A 22,014-nucleotide genomic window follows, 5' to 3' on the forward strand; every position below is an offset into this window, starting at 1 on the left:
GAAACTACAGCAAATAATTTTCTCATAATTTAACAGTGTTTGCACTTAACCCAAAGTGCATGATATGTTGAAGGAGTGGCTTCTTTACTACAGAATTAAGCTCAATAACTTTTCAAATATGCACAAGACAAGGGTGAGCACAGAGCACTTGTTATAGGAATTGTTTTTCTATATTAAAATATCAGGAATGGTTATTTTTCAGCTAAAATTACTAGGCTTTTAAAGTCAACACCCACATATAATATACTAGAGACTACCAGATTGTGACATTTTTATTTGGTAGGCAGAACTTTTTATCTAAAAACATGTTTTCTAGGATTATAAAGGGAAAATCAGCAGATGGTTTTGCAATTTATAAAGATAATTTATTTTAGACTACCTTTGAAGCTGAGGAAGAGAGGAATAAAGCAATACTGCTATTTTATGGCTTTAATACTTCAGTGGATCTGATCTCACCAATGTAGATATTTCTTCTACTGGTACAGGATGAGCTCCTACTACTGTTTATACATTTACCTATTCATTCACTCTTTCACTGATTTATTTAAGCCTGACTTGTGATTTCAAATGCAAAAAGAACTCTCAATAAGGAAAACTCCTTCTACCAATGCAGATAGGCATATGATGTGCAACCTGAACCTCTGGAACTTGAACCCAGGTTTTCTTAGCAATGAGGCCAGTCTGCCCTCCATTATAATAATAGTTATCATTTACATAGTGCTTACTGGGTGCCAGGAGCTGTGCTGTGTGCTTTATAATCATTATCTCATTTGATCCTCACAACAACCCTGGGAAGTAGGTGCTATTTATTCCCCTCCCCATTTTACATATGAGGAAACTGAGGCAAAGAGAGGTTAAGTGATTTGCCTTTAACCTTAAATCACTATCTTGCTATTATTTTTTCCTATTTAATATTCTATGGAGTCTTGCATAGGTAGATAAAATAACTGCTTTTCTGTCCATGAGTAATAAGTAATAGAATGTAATCTTATCTGTAGACTCACTGAAAGCATTTTTTAAATAATTATAGAAGTAAAACAGGAAGACAGAGTAATCTATACTTTATCCTGTTTTAATTTCTCCTGTCATGTCTCTATATTTTAAAAAAAAAGCTTTTCATTCTATGTAATTTGAAAAAATTTGGCATGGTAATTGCCATGAAAAACATTATTTTAGTTTTTTATGCTTCAGTAATATGTCTTAGTGATTGTGGATAACAGATCTCTCTACAGGGACACTTTGATTTCAGAACAGTTTATTTGCTGAATTCTCAAAGATATTTTGAAGTTGGTATGAAGTCTGAAGTTAGTATGGGTTTGTTTTTTGTTTGTTTGTTTATATGAGGATAATGAGCTTCTGGAGCATAATTATAGCTCCCTGATCATGTCTTTCTAGGAATTTAGGAGATGCTACATTTTTAAACCTATAGTAATATGTGATACAGTTTCCATTATTTCATTACATAATCTGCATCAATCAATAAGTCTGGGCTCCTTAAGGATAACTTTTCTTTAATTTATAGTGGCAATGACCTTATCCTGAATTGCTATCAGAAGTCTGTATTTATATAAACAAATCTGCATGACTTATACATTGGTTGAACATTTCTCTGTTGACAGTGGCTGAATTGATGAGGACGTAACATGTACTCTATAAGTATCTATGAAAAGTGGTACACACTAAGTAGCCCACTTGCTCCATAAAGATATCATTTTCTACATGATAATTTATTCTTTTCCCTGTTTTGACTTATAACTATAGATAAAATAAAGCCTTTAACTGACTTATACCCTAATTGGAAACAAGGCATTTTCTTTCCACAGCATATTCTTGGATCTTTGGTGCTTCATAGGCTCTATTCAGAAATAAACCAATTTTGGTCATATTCAACAAGCTTAATGGAGCAGTTCTGAGTTTATTCTTCACTATTACTATGTGAAGTGAGGTATTTTTATTTCAAAAGTATTTCCATTCTTAACCACGTGCACTGAGAATATTTATCAATCTTCTTTTTTAATTCCTCTTCCTTTTGATGAGGAAGCATTAAACTTTCTTTAGTTGGCTTGGGATGATGATTCCTATGTATGATTAACAATGTATGGGTTTTTATTTGGACACCTATATTTACTGGTGTCCATCTTACCATGCCAAAAGTATATATTGAGCTTGGGATTAATGATCAGAATGGATTCTATTAAGCTTTGACTTTTGGATATCAGTCTATTTCTTAACACAAAATGTTGTGCTAGATGGCTTTCTCCTAGACAGAGTAATGTTTGATTTTTTTTGATCCAACTATTTTTAAGTATCATCTTCATCCACTATTTCAGTTTGATCTCTGGATCCAAACTTAAAGCCTTCAGCTTTTATTATATCTTGGTACACATGAATAGTCTTATACATAGAGTCCAAATGATATTTTTATATCATAGGTGGAAATTTCCACAAGACCAAATAGCTATTTAATGAGTTTTTCTGTGGAGGCACATAACTAGATATCATAATGTGATTCATGTCATGATATAACTTCCTATTGCACCAAAAGTCACATTCAATTCTTTTCAGGAGTGATGACAATGGGTTGAAGGATAGCAGAATCACAGCCGACTTAAATTATTTTCCTAGAAGATGTGATGTTTTACAGCAATGGTTCTTGACCTTATTGAGTTTGGAGTGGGTTTTAAATAGCAAACTGTTTTCCATGTGGATATCAAATATTCTAGCATTCCCACCATGCTTAGATTCATTTTATGTATTTGCTGTATGTGATAAAGCCTGGAATGCAGAGCTGAGTCAAAGGCTTTGACATAATCAATAAAGGTGGTATAAGTGTTACAGACCTTTACATTTGGCTTACATATGACCATGACTTATTCAATAATAACTAAAGCAACAGGAATTGCTCTTCAAGCCTTGGAGGCATTTTGGCACACTATTTTTGCTTCTGAGACAATATATTTTTTCAAGTGTTCATATATTTTTGAGAAACATAAGTAATATTTTATATAAAGTACATACACATGTAAGTAGTCAATATTTGAAAGGTTCACTAGAGTTCTCATCTTTTGGTAATAAGTACCTTCTGTTAGGGCACAGTTTAAAAAAACTCAATTCTGTTTAAAATACACTTCATAAACGTAATGTCTTTTGTTAAGAAATCTTTGGTAAGGCTTGTATCCAAAAGAAATCGATAAAATGATTTGCCAGTAATTTACACACCACCGTGAAATGCTTGAGCCACTATTTATAGAACTTATGCAGATCCACTGATTTTCCTGTTTTTCAGAGAAATCAGAGGTTCAGGCAACTCCCATGAGGTACCGTTATTGTCCACTATACTGGTGATACGCAAATCTTGTCTTCCTTTGCTCCAACTTGCATTTTTGTTATGTTGAACTTCTTTCAACAATTTAATTGACCTGAAATATTCGATATTCTCCCCTTTTGGAGACTTCTTCTCTTCTATTTCCTTTCTTTCTCAAGTCTTTCTAGTGTAGTTTTTATTGATGTTGAATTGTTTATTTTGCTCTTTCAGCCCCTTTTATTCCTTATATTACCTTAATCTTTAGGCTTTTACTTTCAATTGCTGATTAAGAGTATCAAGAATTTCAGATATACTTTTGTTTTCTGATTTCATTCTGCATTTTGCTTTTTTGGTTGTCTTCAGTTGAGTAATATGGTCAAGATTTCTACTGTATGTGCCAGATGGATATTGATGCAATCTTTCAATGTCTTTTTACAGGTTTTAATACTGACAAAGGCTACAGCATATATTATTAAATGCAGGTTCTGAAATATTTTTCTACTGTCAAATATTGTAGGAGCATGAATTTATTCATCATGGTTAAAGAAGATAATATTTAAAAATTATTTTGTTTTGGTTTAGATGTTCTGTTATTTGGATTTACACCATCAGACTCAAAAGGGTTTTTAGAAATTCCACTCTAAGTATGTTCAACTCCATTCCTTTCATTATTCAGTAGCAATTCTGTAGTTCGTGTTAAGTACAGGTTTTCAAAGTCCTTAGGGTTTTTCAGCTTTTCCTTCTTCAGATAAAATATCGTTACTATTATTTCTACTTTTTTTACTGTTACTATTATTTCATCTCATCTGGATTTAAGCATGCAGTAATTGACTAGGATTGTCCTGAATTGATCTGCATAGCAAATTATGATTATGATTTTAACCCACTCATGCCTTCTCATCCTGAGAATCTTTTCTACGTCCTATCATATATTCTTTTCAGAGGAATTCTTCTGTAAGTTCTGTAAGCCTTCCTCTAGATCTTTTTACATTTTGCTACATTTTATATTCTACATCTGTTTAACACTTACCCCTTCTACCCTCTGCTCCCCTACCCCACACACACACATACTGGGGAAAAATGCTTTTTAAAGCATTCTACAGCAAATTGGTTAACTTACCAGTACTGTGTAAAATGTGAACCAAACTGAATTTCACATAAATAATACATCACTGGTCCTGAACTGACTACTACTTTACTCCTCCTTAGTACTAAAAGAAGTGGACTATGGGGAAGAGTTCCACATTTTGTAACAAGATCAGGAAAGGAGACTATGTATGTTTGTTTCTCTTCACTTTATACTTCATTTTAACTCAACGTTAAAACATAACATGTGCTGGCAAACTTGTGACAAGTTTGCTGGTACACAATTATATGTTGGTTGACTTGGGGGTAGTGCTATTAGCACATATCTGTAACTAAATAAAATATCAATATAAGCAATTGTTTTATAAATTGCCGATTTTCCTTGAAAATTGCTTATGTTTCCATATATCTATACTACACAGTTACCTGTCGATAACTTGATGTAAAGGCCCCAAGGTAAGCCACAATTCCTGATGAAATGAGGATATCACCAGTCAAATTAACATACAGATGCCCCAGCTCCAAAGCACTTTGACTCCATCGAGTTTTCTCCCCTCCAAGGCCTCCAATCAACTGCTCAGCTCGCTCTAGTTTTTTGCTGCACAAGTCGACCTTGAAAAATAAAATAGTCTCTTCTTAGTGACCAGAAATAGAATAAATGAAATTTGGCAAGATTTTGTGTTCACATGCTAAATTCCTTGTGTTAAAATATTCACATAATAATTTTGCTTTTCCGAATAGGAGAAAACCTTTTTGCCAATACATTTTTAAATCATAGAATCACAAAAGTTTTAGAACTAGAAAGGACTTTAGGGAATTACGACATTGCGTAAGTATAAACACATATAACTCCACAATGCATACACAAATATATGACATTACCTCATATGAAAAATATCAATATTTAAGGAAGGGATCAATAGCTCATAAGAAATGAAATGTCAACTAAGTTACACATAAGTAGTGCTTTTACATAGAGGTTTTCAAATTTTCAAAAGCTTCTAATAACAGTATGCTGATTTTAATGCGCCTTTTTATCATAAAGTTGATAGTAATCAACAAACATAAACATTTCCATATATCCAGCAGGTCAGAAAAATAATTTTACATAGTAAATTTTAAATTTTTAAAATTTTTTAAAATTTCAAATTTTATATAAGTACCAGCATTATCCTTCTTAATTTTATGTTCATTTTCAAAATGTCACTTTTGGAGGTAGTAAATTTGGTTAACTGATTTAGGTATTGATAATTAACCTGAAGCCAATCAATTATCATAGTTTTGGTACTTACTGAGAATACTTATCAGAAAGCACCTATTATGTGCTTTAGCAAAACATATTAAATTTCACTTTAAGCAATAAGAAAAAAATAGACTGTATGTCAAGGTTATATGCTGATCTACCTAAATGATTTGGGTGAATTCTATTTCAAACAACAAAATGGTAATATTCCAGAAAGTTATTTCCTTTGAAGTGTTTTAATGTGATTTCTAAGAGACAACATGAATATACATAGGAAGAAGACAATGTCAAGAAAAGTTTGGGCCAGGGATTTTAACAAAACTATTTTTATAGAGGAAAAAAAATTTCCAGGTTTTTTAAAAAAGTGTTTCTTACAACAAAAGAGCCAAAATTAAGGGCTAGCATTACTTTCCTCCTTCAAAGATCCTCTAGTTTGAAAAATAATAATATTCTTAAAACTCAAACCAATGTTTCCCAAACCATGTTCATTAAGGGAAAATATTTCAGATAGAAAACTTGCACAACAAAAAACAAGATGTCAATGTGACAGATATAATATGTATCATCATTCAAGAAATTATTGGAGTCTTTATTATAAATGTTTCAACCCTGTTCTGGAAGTAGACAGAAAAGTATACCTTACTGCTGCTGGTTTCTAGGGCTGCTGCTGAGCTACTGGAAGATAGCCAGTCTTTATGATACCAGTCATGGCATTTTCTCCATACATAAATCTTCACAAGCACAAATATGTCACTTTACAATTTTAGCATCTTTCTTCACCTAGCATTATTTTTAGTGACTGATTGTAATGATCAAAAAAATCCCAAAGCTGGAAGCCTTTCCCAGAGTGATAGAACTAATTCACAGCAGGACTAGAGCCAGAAGTCAGGTATTCTTATTCCCACTCCAGTTGGCTTTTCCATTGTTTTAATTTGCTTAGAGTTACTTAATATTCTTGGTGCATAGTTTGCATGATAGCCCTTAAATACTACAGAAGATTACACGGCCTCTCCACTGCAATACCATGAAATAGCACATTTATAGACTAGGAGAACTTGACTGAGCCAAGGGGGTATTTATTCACTTGTTCTCTGTCTCTGCTAACGGGAAGAAAGAGCTTAAAGGAAGCAGAGAGCATGGTGCTCTATGGAGTCGCTGATAGACTGAAAACATGGGGAGCTCTAAGGGGACACCAGGAAGATGCCTGTGACAAACCCTGGACTGAGAAAGAGCTGCTGCTATCCTAGGTAGCTAGGTTCCGGCAGGATAAAAATCAACAGCTTACACAAGCTATGTCTTCAGGACTATAGGAGCAGCATGAGGAGACACCAGATAGGGTGCTCAAAGACCTTTCCACCTGAACATTCCCAGGCTCCCACTTCTACCTTCCACCAAAGTCCTGAAATATCCTAATGGAGTAAGTACAGTAAATATAAAAGGGGATTAATGACAATGGTGACTGTTTTTCTACTCAACTAAGGGATTTTACTATCAACAAGTTCCCACCCCAAAACCCCAACCACAAAAGCATCTGAAGGCTCTCAACAAATTAAAAGTGAAGGATCAGAAATAATAGTATTTGATTCCTGGGCTACTTTATCAAATCAAAACTCTAGCCTGGCACATGAGACCCTCCATAATCTAGTCCCAGGCTATCTTTCCAGACTTATCTCTATAAACTACTTGTTTAGTCACACTTACTTATTTACTATCCCCAAAACATGACACTATCCTTTTCTCATCCTGTGTTTTTTCCTCACTATTTCCGCTAAATGTTGCCCTTTCCTTGTTTTCCACACATTCAAATCTTACACATCCTTCTTTGCAGTCTAGCTTAATTTCTACCTGCCCTATAAAGCTTTCCCTAGCCAAGCTATCTCTCTCCAAAGATTTCTATTTACTCCACTGCCCCGGTAATGGAGGTTCATCAGAGGCAAATTGATAAAATTGTAAGAAGGAAGATAAGGGCAATCTCTGAGTACATTAGGAAGCCAGAAGTGGAATCTATGGCCAAGCAATGTCCAGCCACGACCAATGGAAGATCATCCAATGGACACTCTGAGACCAAAACAAATGGTCTTTTCATAGAAGTGATCAAGGACATCAGCAGCCCTGTAGCATGGCAGACATGATTTGGTTTCCACATATGTCTTAGACATATTTGTTCCCTAGGCACGTGCCTCTTTTTTTCCTGTCCTTTATATGTGTCCAATCTCTCTGCCAAAGCTGGGTCTATTTGTGGGAGACCAAATCCTAGTTTTATGGAAAAGATGCTTAGTTGTTAGATTTCTTATTATTCCATTTCAGTGAATGCCTTACTTTCAGAGAACTGTGTCCTTTGGCTAACTACTGAAAGATAATACTTTGTTTGGAGATTGTAAGTTATATTCATAGAAGTGTATGTGGCTGCACAGAGGAACTGAACTTGTGGAAGCTGTCCCATAGGTTCAAGAGGGATTTATGCTGCAAATTGGGGGATATTTCCATGGGGTGCTACATGTATAGAGCTCATCTTCCCTTATCATCATTCACTATCATACATTTTGTTATCCTTTCATATTTATTTAGATATTCCAAGTACATCTTTAGTTCCTTAAGGAAAAAAGACTATCTTACACTTTTTGATAGCCTCTCCTGTTCCTCTCAACGGTTTGTATGTAGGTATTGGATAAATATTTCTTGATATAATTTGATTTTGATGATCTATTTGTCATCCTGTGGGAATATTTTGATTTTTCTTTCTAGGATATACTCAGAATTCAGCAGATAATTTTTTCTGATAAATATAAACTAGCATTATCTACAGAACTGATGATTAACAGACATTAGATACATTCAGAAGATGAACAATTTTCTCCAAATTCGTAGTGTTACCACAAGAATGAACATGTAGATTCCATATTGGCCTAAATAGAATCAAGCCTTCCCTCCCAGCCTCTGAATGTAGGCCACACTTAGGCTTTAGCAAGCCAATATGGGTGAGGGAGTAAGAGGAGAAGGGGTATATGGCATACATCTGAACCAATGTGCAACGATTAAATGACTGAAAATTACCCTGTATTTATCCATAGCTGTTACGTACCTGATTTTCTAGGTCAGCCTTTTTTTGTTTGTTTAATTCAAGTGTATCTTGAAGTTTGGCCAACTTATCTTGAACTTCTTTAAGTGCTGCTTGCTTCTTTCTAAGACCATCCATGGCAATTTTAAGTTCACCTTCAGCCTGAGCCAGCTTGATCTTTTTGGGGGCTACAACTTTTGCCACTCTACAAAAAGCAACATAAGTAATTGGAATATGTAGCTGACATTTTATAATGCATCTTTATACTCCAATATGCATTTCTAGTCTCCTCGGTACTAACTAAAAACTAGTAATACAATTGGGTTTTCTAATATTATATCAAGCATCAATGAAAGATTTATGAAAAAGAAAGCACCAGATCACAAAATATCTGGAAAGTATTACAGACTTCTAAAATGGAAGCTAAACATAGCACACATTTTCAAATTGACTTGTTCTCATTCTTCAAAATAAAATCCAAATTATTTCTACAACTGACATCATCAAAGTATTTAATGTTCTACGTATGTTAGCATACAAAATAAGAACGGAAGAGGAATGTGCTTACTACTCGACCTACATTGTTACCATTGTCTGTGGACAGTTATATTAATTGTCCAAGGAAGAAGTGGAGCTGATAAGGCCAATGTCATGGCCTTGCCCACTTACTTGCATTTTTTCTTCTCCATTTATGGACTACATCTTTAGCCTCAGTCTGCCATCTTACAAACATAAGCTGTCAGTCAAATGAGGGGCTGGGTGAGACAGTGGGCTGGACCATGCTCAATTTCTCACCACCATTTTAACACAATTTTGGGTGCATATTGAGTTAAGAATATCACTTCACTTGCTAAGGATAGAATGTGGCATTTTATCTTATTGTCAAAGTAATTTTCATAGATGTTAATAGGATCATGGGATTTGTTTTTTTTTTTAGCTGGAAGGGATTTTAGACACTGGAAATCTAATCCAAGTCCTCCATTTTCCATATAATTTAGCCAGGATGGGGAAGGGTGGAGGAGAAACAGTGAAAAGCAGAGCCATTATTACATTCAACCTGTAGACTCATTATTGTTGGGTATATCATGAAATACTCCAAGAAATTTTGCTATTATTATGAAGCAAGCTCTCAAGTTATCATACTCTTCACCCTTACCTACTATGCAATTTTTAAAGGAAGGAACTAGCAAACCTGAGCACAGCAGTGGCTAAAAGAAATAACTACTAGATGGAATTATATTGAGCAACATAAATAAGCACAGATATGTGGCTTCAAATTACCATGCACAACAGTCCTTGTAGATGGCCGAGGAAGCCGGTTCATATTGAAATAGAAATAAGAAGGAGGAAGGAAGAAGTTCTCTATAAGGGACTAGAGTATGGAAAATTAAAGACTCAGAGAACTCTCAGAGAGAAAGAAGAAATTCAATAAGGATTTTCTGAGGAAGGCCTATGCTTTGATAATGAAGTTTATATTTTTGCTTTTTTGGAGGAATGACTTTAAGAGTTCTTGCTGTATTTTGCCAATATATTTCTCAACATAGTGACCAAAACATTTTTCACATATCTTCTATATGTGTTTCACTATTTATGCTATACATACACACACACACACACACACACACACACACACACACACACACACATATATATAAACCTGTTCTCTATTTACAAATTTAAGGTCATGAGATATTAGGGACAGAAGACTCTCCCATGAGCTTAAAACTTAACATCTTAATCAATCTGGAAAAAGCCTAGAAATAACATATAACAGTAAGTTTTCATACTAGGACTTACTTATCATAGGAATCCATTGCTATAACCCATTTGCATAGACCTTCAGCTGCTGTGGAAGCATTTCTAATCTTTTCTGGAACAAAGTCAGGATTTGGCAGATAATTTTTCCTAATGATATTCATATATGCTGGAGGTATGTTGTCCTTGTCATATTCATGAAGTGATTGAAGAAATCTAAGGTCACCAAGCAGTCTTTTAGCTGGACCCCAGAAGTCCTCTATTTTCTTCCCTGAGCCTGATGGATCAGGAATTTTATCTGCTTTTATCCCTTTCAAGATACATATAGCTTCCATAACAATCTTGACACCAGCAGGCGGACTCTTCATGGATTTTACCACCGTAATATCCTTTAAATAAAAACATTTCAATTACTACTAAAGAAGTAGTCTGATAAAACTATCCATAACTTTTTCTTATTTTCAGATTATGTAAAAATAGAAACTGCTTCTTCCCCCATAATCTAAAGTAAAAATTGGTTTTAAATTGCCTACCTACTTTTAAATCCCATCTTCTTTTGCCCTATAATTAGATTTCTCTAGATACCCTATCTCTTTGCCAAACATATTACATCAGTAATTAAATATGAGGTTAGTGGTGTGAATTTCTAATTTATAGTGTTAGCCTGCAAATAAAAGTCGTTGTCCTGGCCACTAAGCTAGAGTGTTGCATTGGAAAACATATCCATGAATTTTAAGTCCTGATCCAAATTCCTACTTAATGCGTCTGTACAACCTCTTATTTACATATATGGGCTTTTTAATCAACAAATCCATGAAAATCCATTTGAAAATTTTTGCAAGTTATCAGGCACATGTGGATATAAACTGACGTGGTGATATTTATATTGAGGACCTGTTAGTATCTTAATAAAAAAAAACAGATTCTTGTGAGATCAATGAGTATCAGGTATCACAATTAGCATTTAGGATTAAGAAAGACAATTTAGGGACAGAAGAGATGGATGAAATGGTCAATGAGGGAAGAAGGAATCAGACAAAAATAGCAAGGATTCCCAGTTAGAAAAGGACTAAGTTCCTACAGCTACAATTCCGACAGGAGAGAATTTAAATTATAGAAGAGTTAACAAGGGCTGTGATGTAAAATTGAACTAGGAAGAAATAGAAATTAGTCACCTAATGGCTGAATTTAGAGCAAGTATACTAACAGGAGATGATAAAGAGTATAGAACCATCTTATCCTAACCCAGGGGTAGAGAACCTGCAGCCTCAAGGCCACATGTGTCCCTCTAGGTCCTCAAGTGTGGCCCTTTGACTGAATTCAAGCCACAGCCCTGAACCCGTAGCATTTCTTTACTTTCATTTCTTGGCTTGTGTGTCTGAAGGTGACTAGGGTCAGATTATAGATGGAAACTGGATCCTGAGAAAATGGCAACATTTTCCCCCAAAATTATTCTTGATATTTTTCCTGTCTTGTGGAAAGAAGAAAATTTCACTATTACCCCCAACTCCTGATGGATTCATTTAACTATGGTGAAAGGGTCAAAATCAGAGAGGTAGAAAAAAGACCTAGTCATAGAAGCTAGAAGTCTCACCCTTACCTCCTCTAGCTCTCTAATTCCAAATGCTGCCTTCCTAGTCTTGAGTGGAAGCAAAAGTCTTAAGTGGAAGAAAGAATAAAGCTGAAAGTACAAATAGATGAAAGGCAATGCGGGCAAGGACTAGAAGACATGGAAGAAAGGACAGGTACCTGTACAGGTTCTGACAAATTTGAGTGACAGAACCATTGGTGAGTTGCAAAAACATTCCACAAGTGAAGCTGATAATCTCAAAAAGGAAACTCAGAATTGTAAGAGTCCAAGAGGAATCGGCAGGTGGTGGGAGCAAAACTAAAGATGTCCTAAGCTCCTTCCAGTAGGATACAAGCTCCTTGAGGGCAAGGGCTATTTCAGGCTTTTTGTCTTTGTATCCTCACTGCCTAGCATGAGGCCTCGAATGCAGTTTAATTAATTAAATTCTTGTTTAATTAATATAAATACCTACTTCTTCTATTTTGGTAATGGCACTCTCTGTCTCTGTTGCTCTGTCTCTCTCACACACACATATGCACAGACACACCAAGGGGATCCCTCTCCCCAGCCTGAGGCAGCAGCTGCTAGGACTTGAGCTTTGTTGAAATGAGTCAGAAACAAGTCAGTTCATGATAATGTTTCAAAAGAGAAACACAGATAGTGATGGCAAACTCGGTACAGCATGACAGTAAGTCTGAATGAAAGAAGACCGTAAAGTCTACCTTCAAATATTCAGTTTGTTTTAACAAGAAACTTAGAAGTACACACAAAATGGAGATATTCAAGAACCAACCACACTTGAGGGAAACAAATGTTCACACATTTGATTTGGTTATTAAGGTTACTTTTCACAAAGGTAAGTGCATACACATTGTATCATTAGCTTTACCTGGGCTGTGAGGGTGTCCAGCGCAGCTAGAGCCGATTCCAAAATAGGCAAGGCTTCAGCTAGATCAGCATCACATTCATCCTTGATTGCTTTTGCTGCCATGGCTTGTTCATTTGCTACAGCTTCATCAGCTTTCACTATTTTTTCAGTTTTGGCAACTTCTATGGACTCTTTCTCAATGATCACCATCATCTCATCAACTTCCTTGCTAGCCACTCTCAACTGAGGCTGCAGAGCTTCCAACTCACACTGCATTGTGGCCACTTGTGATGCAGCAGAGTCCAGTTTCTCTAAGCCCACCTCATATCTCCTTTTCATTTTCATTACCTCACTGAAAGCAACCAGAAGAAAACAAGACCAATTATACGGTAAGCTTTCTACAAATGTCATTCATCCATCACCCCTGTTGTCAATTTATGTTCATAAAATCTCATTTCGGTTACCCCTGAGTTTCTCAGTCTTTTGTAAGGCCACAGGATCGTATATTTAGAGCTGGCCATTAAGACCTCTACCCTCGTTTTACATATAAGGAAACTGAGGCCATGACAGGTAAGTGACTTGACCAGGGTCACATATCTAATGTGACTGAGGAAGGATCCAAACCTGTATCTTCCTGATTTCAAATCTAGCACTCTAACCACTACACCATGCTGCCCCTCATAACAGCTGTCTTTTTCAAGGCAGCGCATGATGAGCAATCTTTAAGATTTTCATCAACATTTACATAATTATTTTTCAAGGAGAAAATTATTTTCCATGACCTTGTCTTCAATCCTTCTATCCCTCTTTCTGATTTGTTCCTTCTAAAACTCTTTATTTGTTCTCTCCAGGGCTTCCATCTTAGTCTTCCACTCTTCATGGTTTTGATCAGTTTAACAAAGCATTGTTTTTCACCCTTGACTTGCTCCATTGTCTCTCACTCTCACTTATCTCTTTGCCCTCTCACTATTCAGTACTGCTTGTTATTGTACTTAAAGTCACCTATAGGGCGTTGTGCTTCAGACCTCACCATCATCTCAAAATAGACCATGCCCAAGATCTTGAATTCTGAAAAGGTCCTTTCTGATGACAATATCCTGCCCTTCTATTCCTCCCTCTGCCTTACTTCTAAATATATTATTCATCTTTATTTCAAAATATTTATTGAACTTTTCATTTAACTCACCTAACAATTTATAAAATGTTAAATCAAAGCAGCATGACGGAAGCCACATGTAGAAGGAGGGTGAACATCACATTATAATCTATGACCTAGTTATTTGCATTAAATTTATATTTATAGCTATACATATAGGCAAATATATACATACCAGTTTAGATTATTTAACAAAGTGAAATTTTATTTCTACCTCCTTTTCCTTTCCAGTAAGCTTTTGAATGTGGAGATTAATTCAAGATAAGAAGTAGGAGTCACATAGTTGTGCCTTTGAAGTTCAGAATGGAAGGATTCAGATAAGTCTATAGTGGAAGTATGGAAGCTTTTACACATATCAATACAGCCATTTCGTGTTTCTTCTGACATTTCAATATCTTCTAAGAAGCGCGAGGCAACTGCTTGTAGTGCATCTTCAGGCCATGTCTAATGTTAAGATAAAAATTTTAGCACTTCATCTAATTTAAGAAAACCTTAAAATTCTAAGTATTTTTCCTCCATAGAAAAAATTTTAATTTTATGAGCATTAATAATGCTTGAGTTCCTGAATATAGTTATGTTATTTTTTTTACTGAAAATCTAAATAAAAACTTTTATCAGTAAAATTGGGGCAGCCAGGTAATACAGGGGATAGAGTACCAGGCTTGTTCGCAAGTGCCACATGTCCAAATCTGGCCTCAGACACTAGCTGCATGACCCTGGGCAAGTCACTTACCCCTGTTTGCCACAATTCCTCATCTGTAAAATGAGCTGGAGAAGGAAATGGCAAACCACTTCAGTATCTTTGCCATAAAAGCCCAAATGGGGTCATGAACAGTTAGACACGACTGAAATAACTTGAACAACAATTTTATCTGACTTAAGAAAATCTTGACAAAACTCTCAATATTTTTCTTACATAGAACAAAATTTAATTTTATTAGCATTAGTAACACTTGAGTTTCTGAATATAGTTGCATGGTCTTTGAGAAAGAAATCTAGCCAGTAAACCACAACTGCACAGTAGTTAAATGATTTTTTTTTTTACTGAAAATCTAAATAACCACATCAATAAAATCAGTTATCATTTATGGATAAACATGTCTCTATTTTGATTAAAAACCTAAATATAAGCTTACTTATATTAGCAGAATTATTATTGCTTAGCTTTCTCTCTATGTAACAATAAATATATTCTTTTTATGGAATGGCTGGGTCTGTATGAGTCTACTATCTAGGAGAAAACCTTGGTGAAATCATTTGGACCTGATATTTGGGACAATTCCTAGTGGGAGAAGTAAAAGAGGGACTGGATAAAAAGGAATGAAACTGAATATTAGTTTCTACCAGGGAGTAGCACTTTTAGTAATAGGATGACTTGATAGATTAAGTACCCAGTGGGAAACTGCTGTTCATGGAAAACATGGTTGTAATCTTCAGGAGAATAAAAAGGACAGGGCAGAAAAAAATCTGTATTTTTGCCACTTTTGGTACTGGTTTCTCTGTTTCTCTCTCTCCTTTAGGTCTTAGTCATTGTCATTATATTTCTAATTTTATGTCTAGGCTATCATACTAGTGTTTAGTGTTAACAGCTCATGCATATATATGCACATTTGTATACACATATACATACAGACTTATTCTTCTCTCCTTTTTTAAACATGCTTCAAATATAAGAATATAGAGATCTGTTTCTAAGTAGATCACAGCTTGATCTTCAGAGAATGGACAGTAAAGCAATGACCTGTCCAATAAGTGGATAAATGGGCAGGGAGCTGTCCTTAGAGTAGATGGGATCAGGAAGACTATTTAGTGAGTCATGAGGGCTGAGTTGGGCAGAATTAGTATATACCAGTAGAGGTAAGTGTACCTATCCTTAAGTCTGTAAGGAAGATTGTGAGTCATGACAATTGATGTTTTAGAAAGCATATATTGATGGAGTTTTCATATTAAGGAATCACAGTAAAAGCTGAATTCTGTAGCTACTTTAAATGCCTATAATTATTTATTGTATATAGTTGGTCCATAATTGAAAGCTATCCAGCTTATAGCAGCTTATTTTGCACTTAAGAAGATTGCTTGAATGTACTGTTAATATTATGACAATAACCATAAGGGATATAGAAAATTGGAGGTGGGAGAAGTGTGGAACAACCATGTTCCTGAGGACAATGTACAAGAAACAGTACCAAGTTTTTGAGTAGTGATAAGGTCATGAAACTCAGGGGATAGTTGTAAACAGACTTCATAGTATTTAGGAATTGGAGATTATATTCCCCATCTTTACACATGAACACTCAACGAAAATTTTCTTTATGTTGCGTCCTGGGAAAGTTACACAGCTGAGACAGAAAGGAGAATTAGGTAATTATTTTTGCATATTTATACTCACTGAAATTTTCATTAATATCATAACTTTTATGATTAAAAAAGGATTAGTGGATAATTTCTTTATTATCTTGATTTCTCAGATAAGAATCTGAGAATTTTTTTTTTTTACTTTTGACTTTACCTAGCCAGGACATTTTGCTAAAATGACTCTTGTGTGACAGGAAAATGTAACATAAGAAAGACTTGAGTTTCTACAGATAAACATGCAAATTTAAAATTTATAAAACAATACCTGAAACCAGTCAATGGTGCAGCAATTAACAAGAGCTGGAAATTTTCGAAGACGATTACGGAATGCATCTCCAATTGGACTCATGGCCAGGACCACATGGAGTTGATCTCGACAGCGATCAATGAACATGTTAAAAAGAGCTATGGGACTACCATCTGTCTGTTTTGTTCTATCTCGCTGGCGATCTATCTGACGCATTTTTTCACATATTTCTTGCTTTTCATCTACTGCAAAAAGATTTGGAACTTCCCCTGCATTTAGCAAATTGTTAATATCTTCTAGAAATGATTCTCTTTTAATCTGTGTATCTGTAAACAAGAAAACACCCTGCATCTCTCCTTCAGATGATTTCCTTAAGATGAGTTTTAAATCTTCATGCCACTCATAAGTACCGTAGCTTTTGGATATTTCAACCTGGAAAATTGTATAATCAGCCATATGGGCAGCTAAGCGGGTAACTGACTGTCTACCACTGCCTCCAACACCAACCAGAAGAGCATGACTTCGAGGTTGCTTAAGGATCCTGGAAATTCTGCTTATATGTTCTATGGCAAATCGGAATAATACAAGCTGCATGGTTTTTTTAGTCATATTATTATATTCATCAAGATGACCTTCAACCACAACTCGCAGACTGTCCACATCACTGATTTCTCTGTAGGTAGTGTCTTCCCTTCTGGGATCATGGAAATCACAAAACATTAAACTGCGTAAGTCATCTTCTTCCACCACTCCATCACCATCAAAGTCCAAAGCTTTAAAAAGCTCATGAAAATTTTCTCCCAGGTTACTTTCCATCATTTCCTCGATATGACCCACAAGCCAAGCTCTATCTGTATGATCTAGTAGACGATCATAATATACTCGAAGTACCTAAATAACAAAAAAGAAAATATTCAGTATCAAATGTTATTTTGTTTTATTGGTATTTTAATAAAGTTAATCTAAAAAAATCATGGAAAAATTCAAGAAAATTTCCATATGTTTAAAGGAACATTTTCCCTACTAAATTTCTTTTCAAATACCTCACTGTGGTTTGGAAGTGACCTTGGGTTTCTTAAGACTATTTCAGCTAAGTGAAAGATCCAGTAGGTCTTATCAAGTTATAGAAAAGCTAGTATAGGCCTAGTGACAAACATGTGTCCACCATTCAACAGCCAGACTAAGTATTTAAAGGCTGGATCATAACCAGAAGACTGGACATTAGGTGAATTTTTCAATTCATGAAATCTTTGTTGAATAAAGGAAGTAAAGATATTGATGAAATTGCAGACCTCCAAAGTGCTGGAATGATTTTACATACATGTACATATTTGTGTCCAATGGTAGCTATCTCTACAGTGAGGGGGGAGGGGAAGAAAAAAGGAAAAAAAGAAATTTACATGATAATTTTGTTATATATTTAAAAGGAATAGCAAGTTGTCCATAACAAATTTACAGTTTCATGTATAATCATCTTTTTATTCTACTGTTATTGAAATATTTGTTTTATTTCATAAATTAAAAATAAAATAAATATAAAAAAACTGATTTCTGAGTATCTTAAAAATTTGTGTCCTCAAGAACTTATTTGCCATAAGTCCAACTGCTCTTTCCAATTTTATCTAAGTGCCATTGATACTGCTTCCAAGAGTATATTGATACTGAGGTTGCACAATTTAGTCATTGCTGTTCCACTTACCACTGCAAATGAAAACAGATCACTGCAGAAACATGGCAGATCTATTGCATTTCATGCATTTGTTGCGTACTTTTCAGTTTCACAAACGCTCTTGGAATAATCTGGATTAGCTGGATCTCACATCAAGCTTTCTACAGGCTCACTTTCTTCTTGACTACTTTTTGCTATGTTAGAGGACACTGCTCAGCTTCTGTCATACTTGTCCAAAGTGTTTTACAAATGTGTTTGTACTCTCCACTGATGTTTCCCTTGGCTACCATGTGTCTGCTTGGCAAGAAGATTAAAATTTGTTTGCTGAGGTTCCTCCATCCTCTTCATAGTTGTGATTGCTTTAAATTCATGAAACTCTTCTAATAAACTATCATCAGCAGATTCAATGTCTTAATTTTGTCCCTTTTTCAGATCGAAATTTTTCTGGGTTGATAGCTTACTTACCAGGTCAGGCTGGAGTAACTATAATACCACAGTATATTTTTATCTCTATCCTTCCCCCATTCTCCTAATTTGGCATTTTCTTTGACCTTTACTCTCACCAACTAATGATATGACTCTTCATAGCTAACTGAAATGATTCGTGTGTGTATATATATATATATATACATATATATATATAACAATATATTTCTTTTCTGTTAAGATACTGTTAATTTCATTTCTTCAAATGTTGCTAGAGAAGACCATGACCAATGCCTTCTGATTCTCTTCTTGAATAGAGGTATTGGTGTGGTAGATGTATGAGGCTTCTCCATGGCACGAGTAGTCTATGACTCTTTGGTCTCTTATTTATTGGTCTTAAATCACAGTAGCCAAGACAGAGAGTAATGGCCAAAAAACATAAATTATTCAGTGCATTCTGTTTTTAAAAAGCCAAGTCTTTGTGTAATTATTTTAGAAATGTTTCCCTTGAAAAAATGTTTGATGTTAGGTATTTGGGAAATTCATTTATTCAGAACACCTCATTTAATCCAACACACATTGATTAAGCATTTATCATGTCCAGAGAATTCTGTTAGGTACAATTCATACAAAAACAAAAAGCAAGCAGTGCCTGACCTTGAAGGACTTACAAGTTACATAATAAGAGGAATTAGTGAACAATAAATGACTGTCATTAGAATGTAAACTTCATGCTAGCAGACTTAGTCACCTAATATTTATATCTCTCCCAGCACAAGCACAATGCTCTGTACCTAGTAAGCGATTAATAATGTCTGTAGTCTCATTTGGTCGTGGCCTTGCTAGATGATTGGATGAGTTGTTTCATCGATTATCTAGCCAGTCATTTAGCAAGACCATGGTAGAATGAGACAAAGGAAAGGGGAATTTTATTGGGAGAGGGGAGAAGGTGGGGAAAGGGAAGGTATAAAGAATGAAGTGGTATTCAGGGAAAGTGAAATAGAATGGGAGAAAAGAATGAGCACTCCTGGGGAGTTAGGGAACATGCATGGGTATTGGGTATCTTGGGGAAAACTAGTGAAAAAGATGAAGTGTAAAATGAAGGGGAAAGGAGTCAAAGATAAACATCCTGATAGGCAAAACAGAAGAATCACAGAGGCAGGAAGCAAGAAAGGTACGGCTAATCATACCAGCAAAAATCATTGACATTTCTATATATTTCTATGTAGCCCCTTTGGGCTATATGCACCTAACATATTTAGTCAGTTATTCTGTTAATAGCATTTATTAAATCCTTACTATGTGTCAGACACTGTGCTAAGCACTGGTATGATGAAGAAAGATGAAAACCAGAGACTGCTCCCAAAGAGCTCACATTCTAATGGGCACAGCACGTAAATAAGTCTGTATATACAAGATACGTAAGGTGCAATTAGAAGGTAAAGTGTTATAGAAATGGTGGATGGGTCGAAGGATGGAGGACTAGAAGAGGCCTCTTGCAGAAGGTAGCAATTAAGCCAAGCCTTGAAGGAAGCTAGGGAAACTAGGATATGGAGGTAAGGAACTAGAACATTCCAGTCATGAGGGGTAGCCAGTACAAATACAGAGTAGGATGATGGAGAATCCTGTGTGAGGAATAGTGAGTAGGCAGAGTAACTAGATCATAGAAGGTATAGAATGAAGCAATATGGCCAGAAAGATACTTAACCAAGGGAGGTAAGATAACCACTGTTGCTAAATAATGCTTGAGACCAGGACCTTTACAATGCAGGGAATTGAGGTCAACATCATACAAGCAGAACAACAGAAAGGCAGGTCCCTGGAAGTCAATCAGTCAGTTGACAAGCATTTATCAAACACATAACATGACCCAGCCACTTTATCAATTGTTGTGGATACAAAGAAAGTGAAAAATAGACCCTGCATGCAAGGAGCTTATTTTTTAGTGGAAGAGGCAATGTAAAAATTAGATATACGTAAGATCTATACAGAGTGGGTGGAAGATAATCTGACACAGAAAAACATTAGTAGCCATTGGGGGTGGATGGTGGGTAGAAGGTAGACAGGGACAGGCCCCCTACAAATGATGGACTTTGAGATGAGTCCTAATGGAAGGCAGGGAAGCTAAGAGGTAGAGGTCAGGGGGCAGAATATTCCAGGCATGAAAGAAAGCCAGGGAGAAGGACCAGTTAGAATGTGACTGGAAATAGTCCAGGTGAGAAGGGATGAAGGCTTGAACCAGGGTTGTGACTATGTGAATGGAGAGAAGTAGTATGGGATATATGAGAGGTGGGAAGGTAAATATGACAAGATTTGGTAATCATATGGATAGGTAGGGCGAGCAAGAGGGAAAAGTAGAAGCTGACTCTGAGGTAGTGAGTCTGAATGATTTGCAGAATGGAAGTGTCTTCAACAGTATAAGAAACTTCAGAGAAGGAGAGAGTTTCTGGGAGAAAGATGAGTTCTTTTGGGGACATGTTGAACTGGAGAAGCCTATGGAACATCTATTTTAAGATAAAATAAGCAAGAGTCAGTCGGTGGTACATACTATAGCTCAGACTATATAGTGGTACGTGACTATAGCTCAGAAGAGAGCTTAGAGATGGATGTGTACATCTGGGAATCATCTGCCCAGTGATGATAATTGAACCCACAGGAGCTGATGAGATCACCAAGTGAGATAGCATAAAACTAAAAGGAACGCAGGCCCCATACAGAGCCTTTTGGGGGACAATCACTATAAGTGAGCATGGTGTGGATGAATAATTAGCCAAAGAGACTGAGAAGGCATTCAACAGGTGGCCAAAAAGCTGTAGAGAGGTCAAAAAAGGTCAGAACTGAGAAATGGCCATTAGACTTGACAATTTAAGAGATCGCTGTTCACTGTATACTCTTCTTGGCCTCCTTTCCTCCAGAAAGAAAAACCAACTGTTGTCCCTTGGTTTGTCTCATGTATCTGGGACTAGACCTACAAAAATGCCACAAGGACCAGGCACGCTGAGCACCAAAAAGAGGCTGACCTGCAGATATAACATATCTGATCTGCGCTTTCTAAGGTTATTTCTTAGAAGAATTTTAATAGGTGACAGTATATGATCTGACTTACTTAGCAATTTTACCTAGGGCCATGGCTCTGTGTCTCTACCAAAAAATTTTGAACATCAAAAATATACACAATCAACTGGTTTTTGTCTATGTAGCACTAACCACTGAATTGAATGCACCAGTTAATTATTTTGGAATCATATAGATATAATCTGAGTATCAGTCAAATGAG

At 35.6% G+C, this 22,014-nt stretch overlaps 1 protein-coding gene across 1 annotated transcript in view; it reads right to left on the reverse strand.

Annotated features, from left to right (window-relative positions):
- The window catches only part of DNAH7 (dynein axonemal heavy chain 7), a 312,783-nt gene that overhangs the window by 115,741 nt on the left and 175,028 nt on the right, over positions 1-22,014 (reverse strand). Inside the window, exons 40-45 of the mRNA XM_036744029.1 lie at positions 16,661-17,533; positions 14,255-14,484; positions 12,906-13,236; positions 10,489-10,835; positions 8,716-8,896; positions 4,817-5,002 (exon numbers count right to left, since the gene is read on the reverse strand). Coding sequence (XP_036599924.1) covers positions 4,817-5,002; positions 8,716-8,896; positions 10,489-10,835; positions 12,906-13,236; positions 14,255-14,484; positions 16,661-17,533 — 2,148 coding nt within the window. The remainder of the gene's footprint in view (positions 1-4,816; positions 5,003-8,715; positions 8,897-10,488; positions 10,836-12,905; positions 13,237-14,254; positions 14,485-16,660; positions 17,534-22,014) is intronic.

The sequence above is a fragment of the Trichosurus vulpecula genome, chromosome 2 (assembly GCF_011100635.1).
Source record: "Trichosurus vulpecula isolate mTriVul1 chromosome 2, mTriVul1.pri, whole genome shotgun sequence".
In the NCBI taxonomy this organism is placed as follows: domain Eukaryota; kingdom Metazoa; phylum Chordata; class Mammalia; order Diprotodontia; family Phalangeridae; genus Trichosurus; species Trichosurus vulpecula.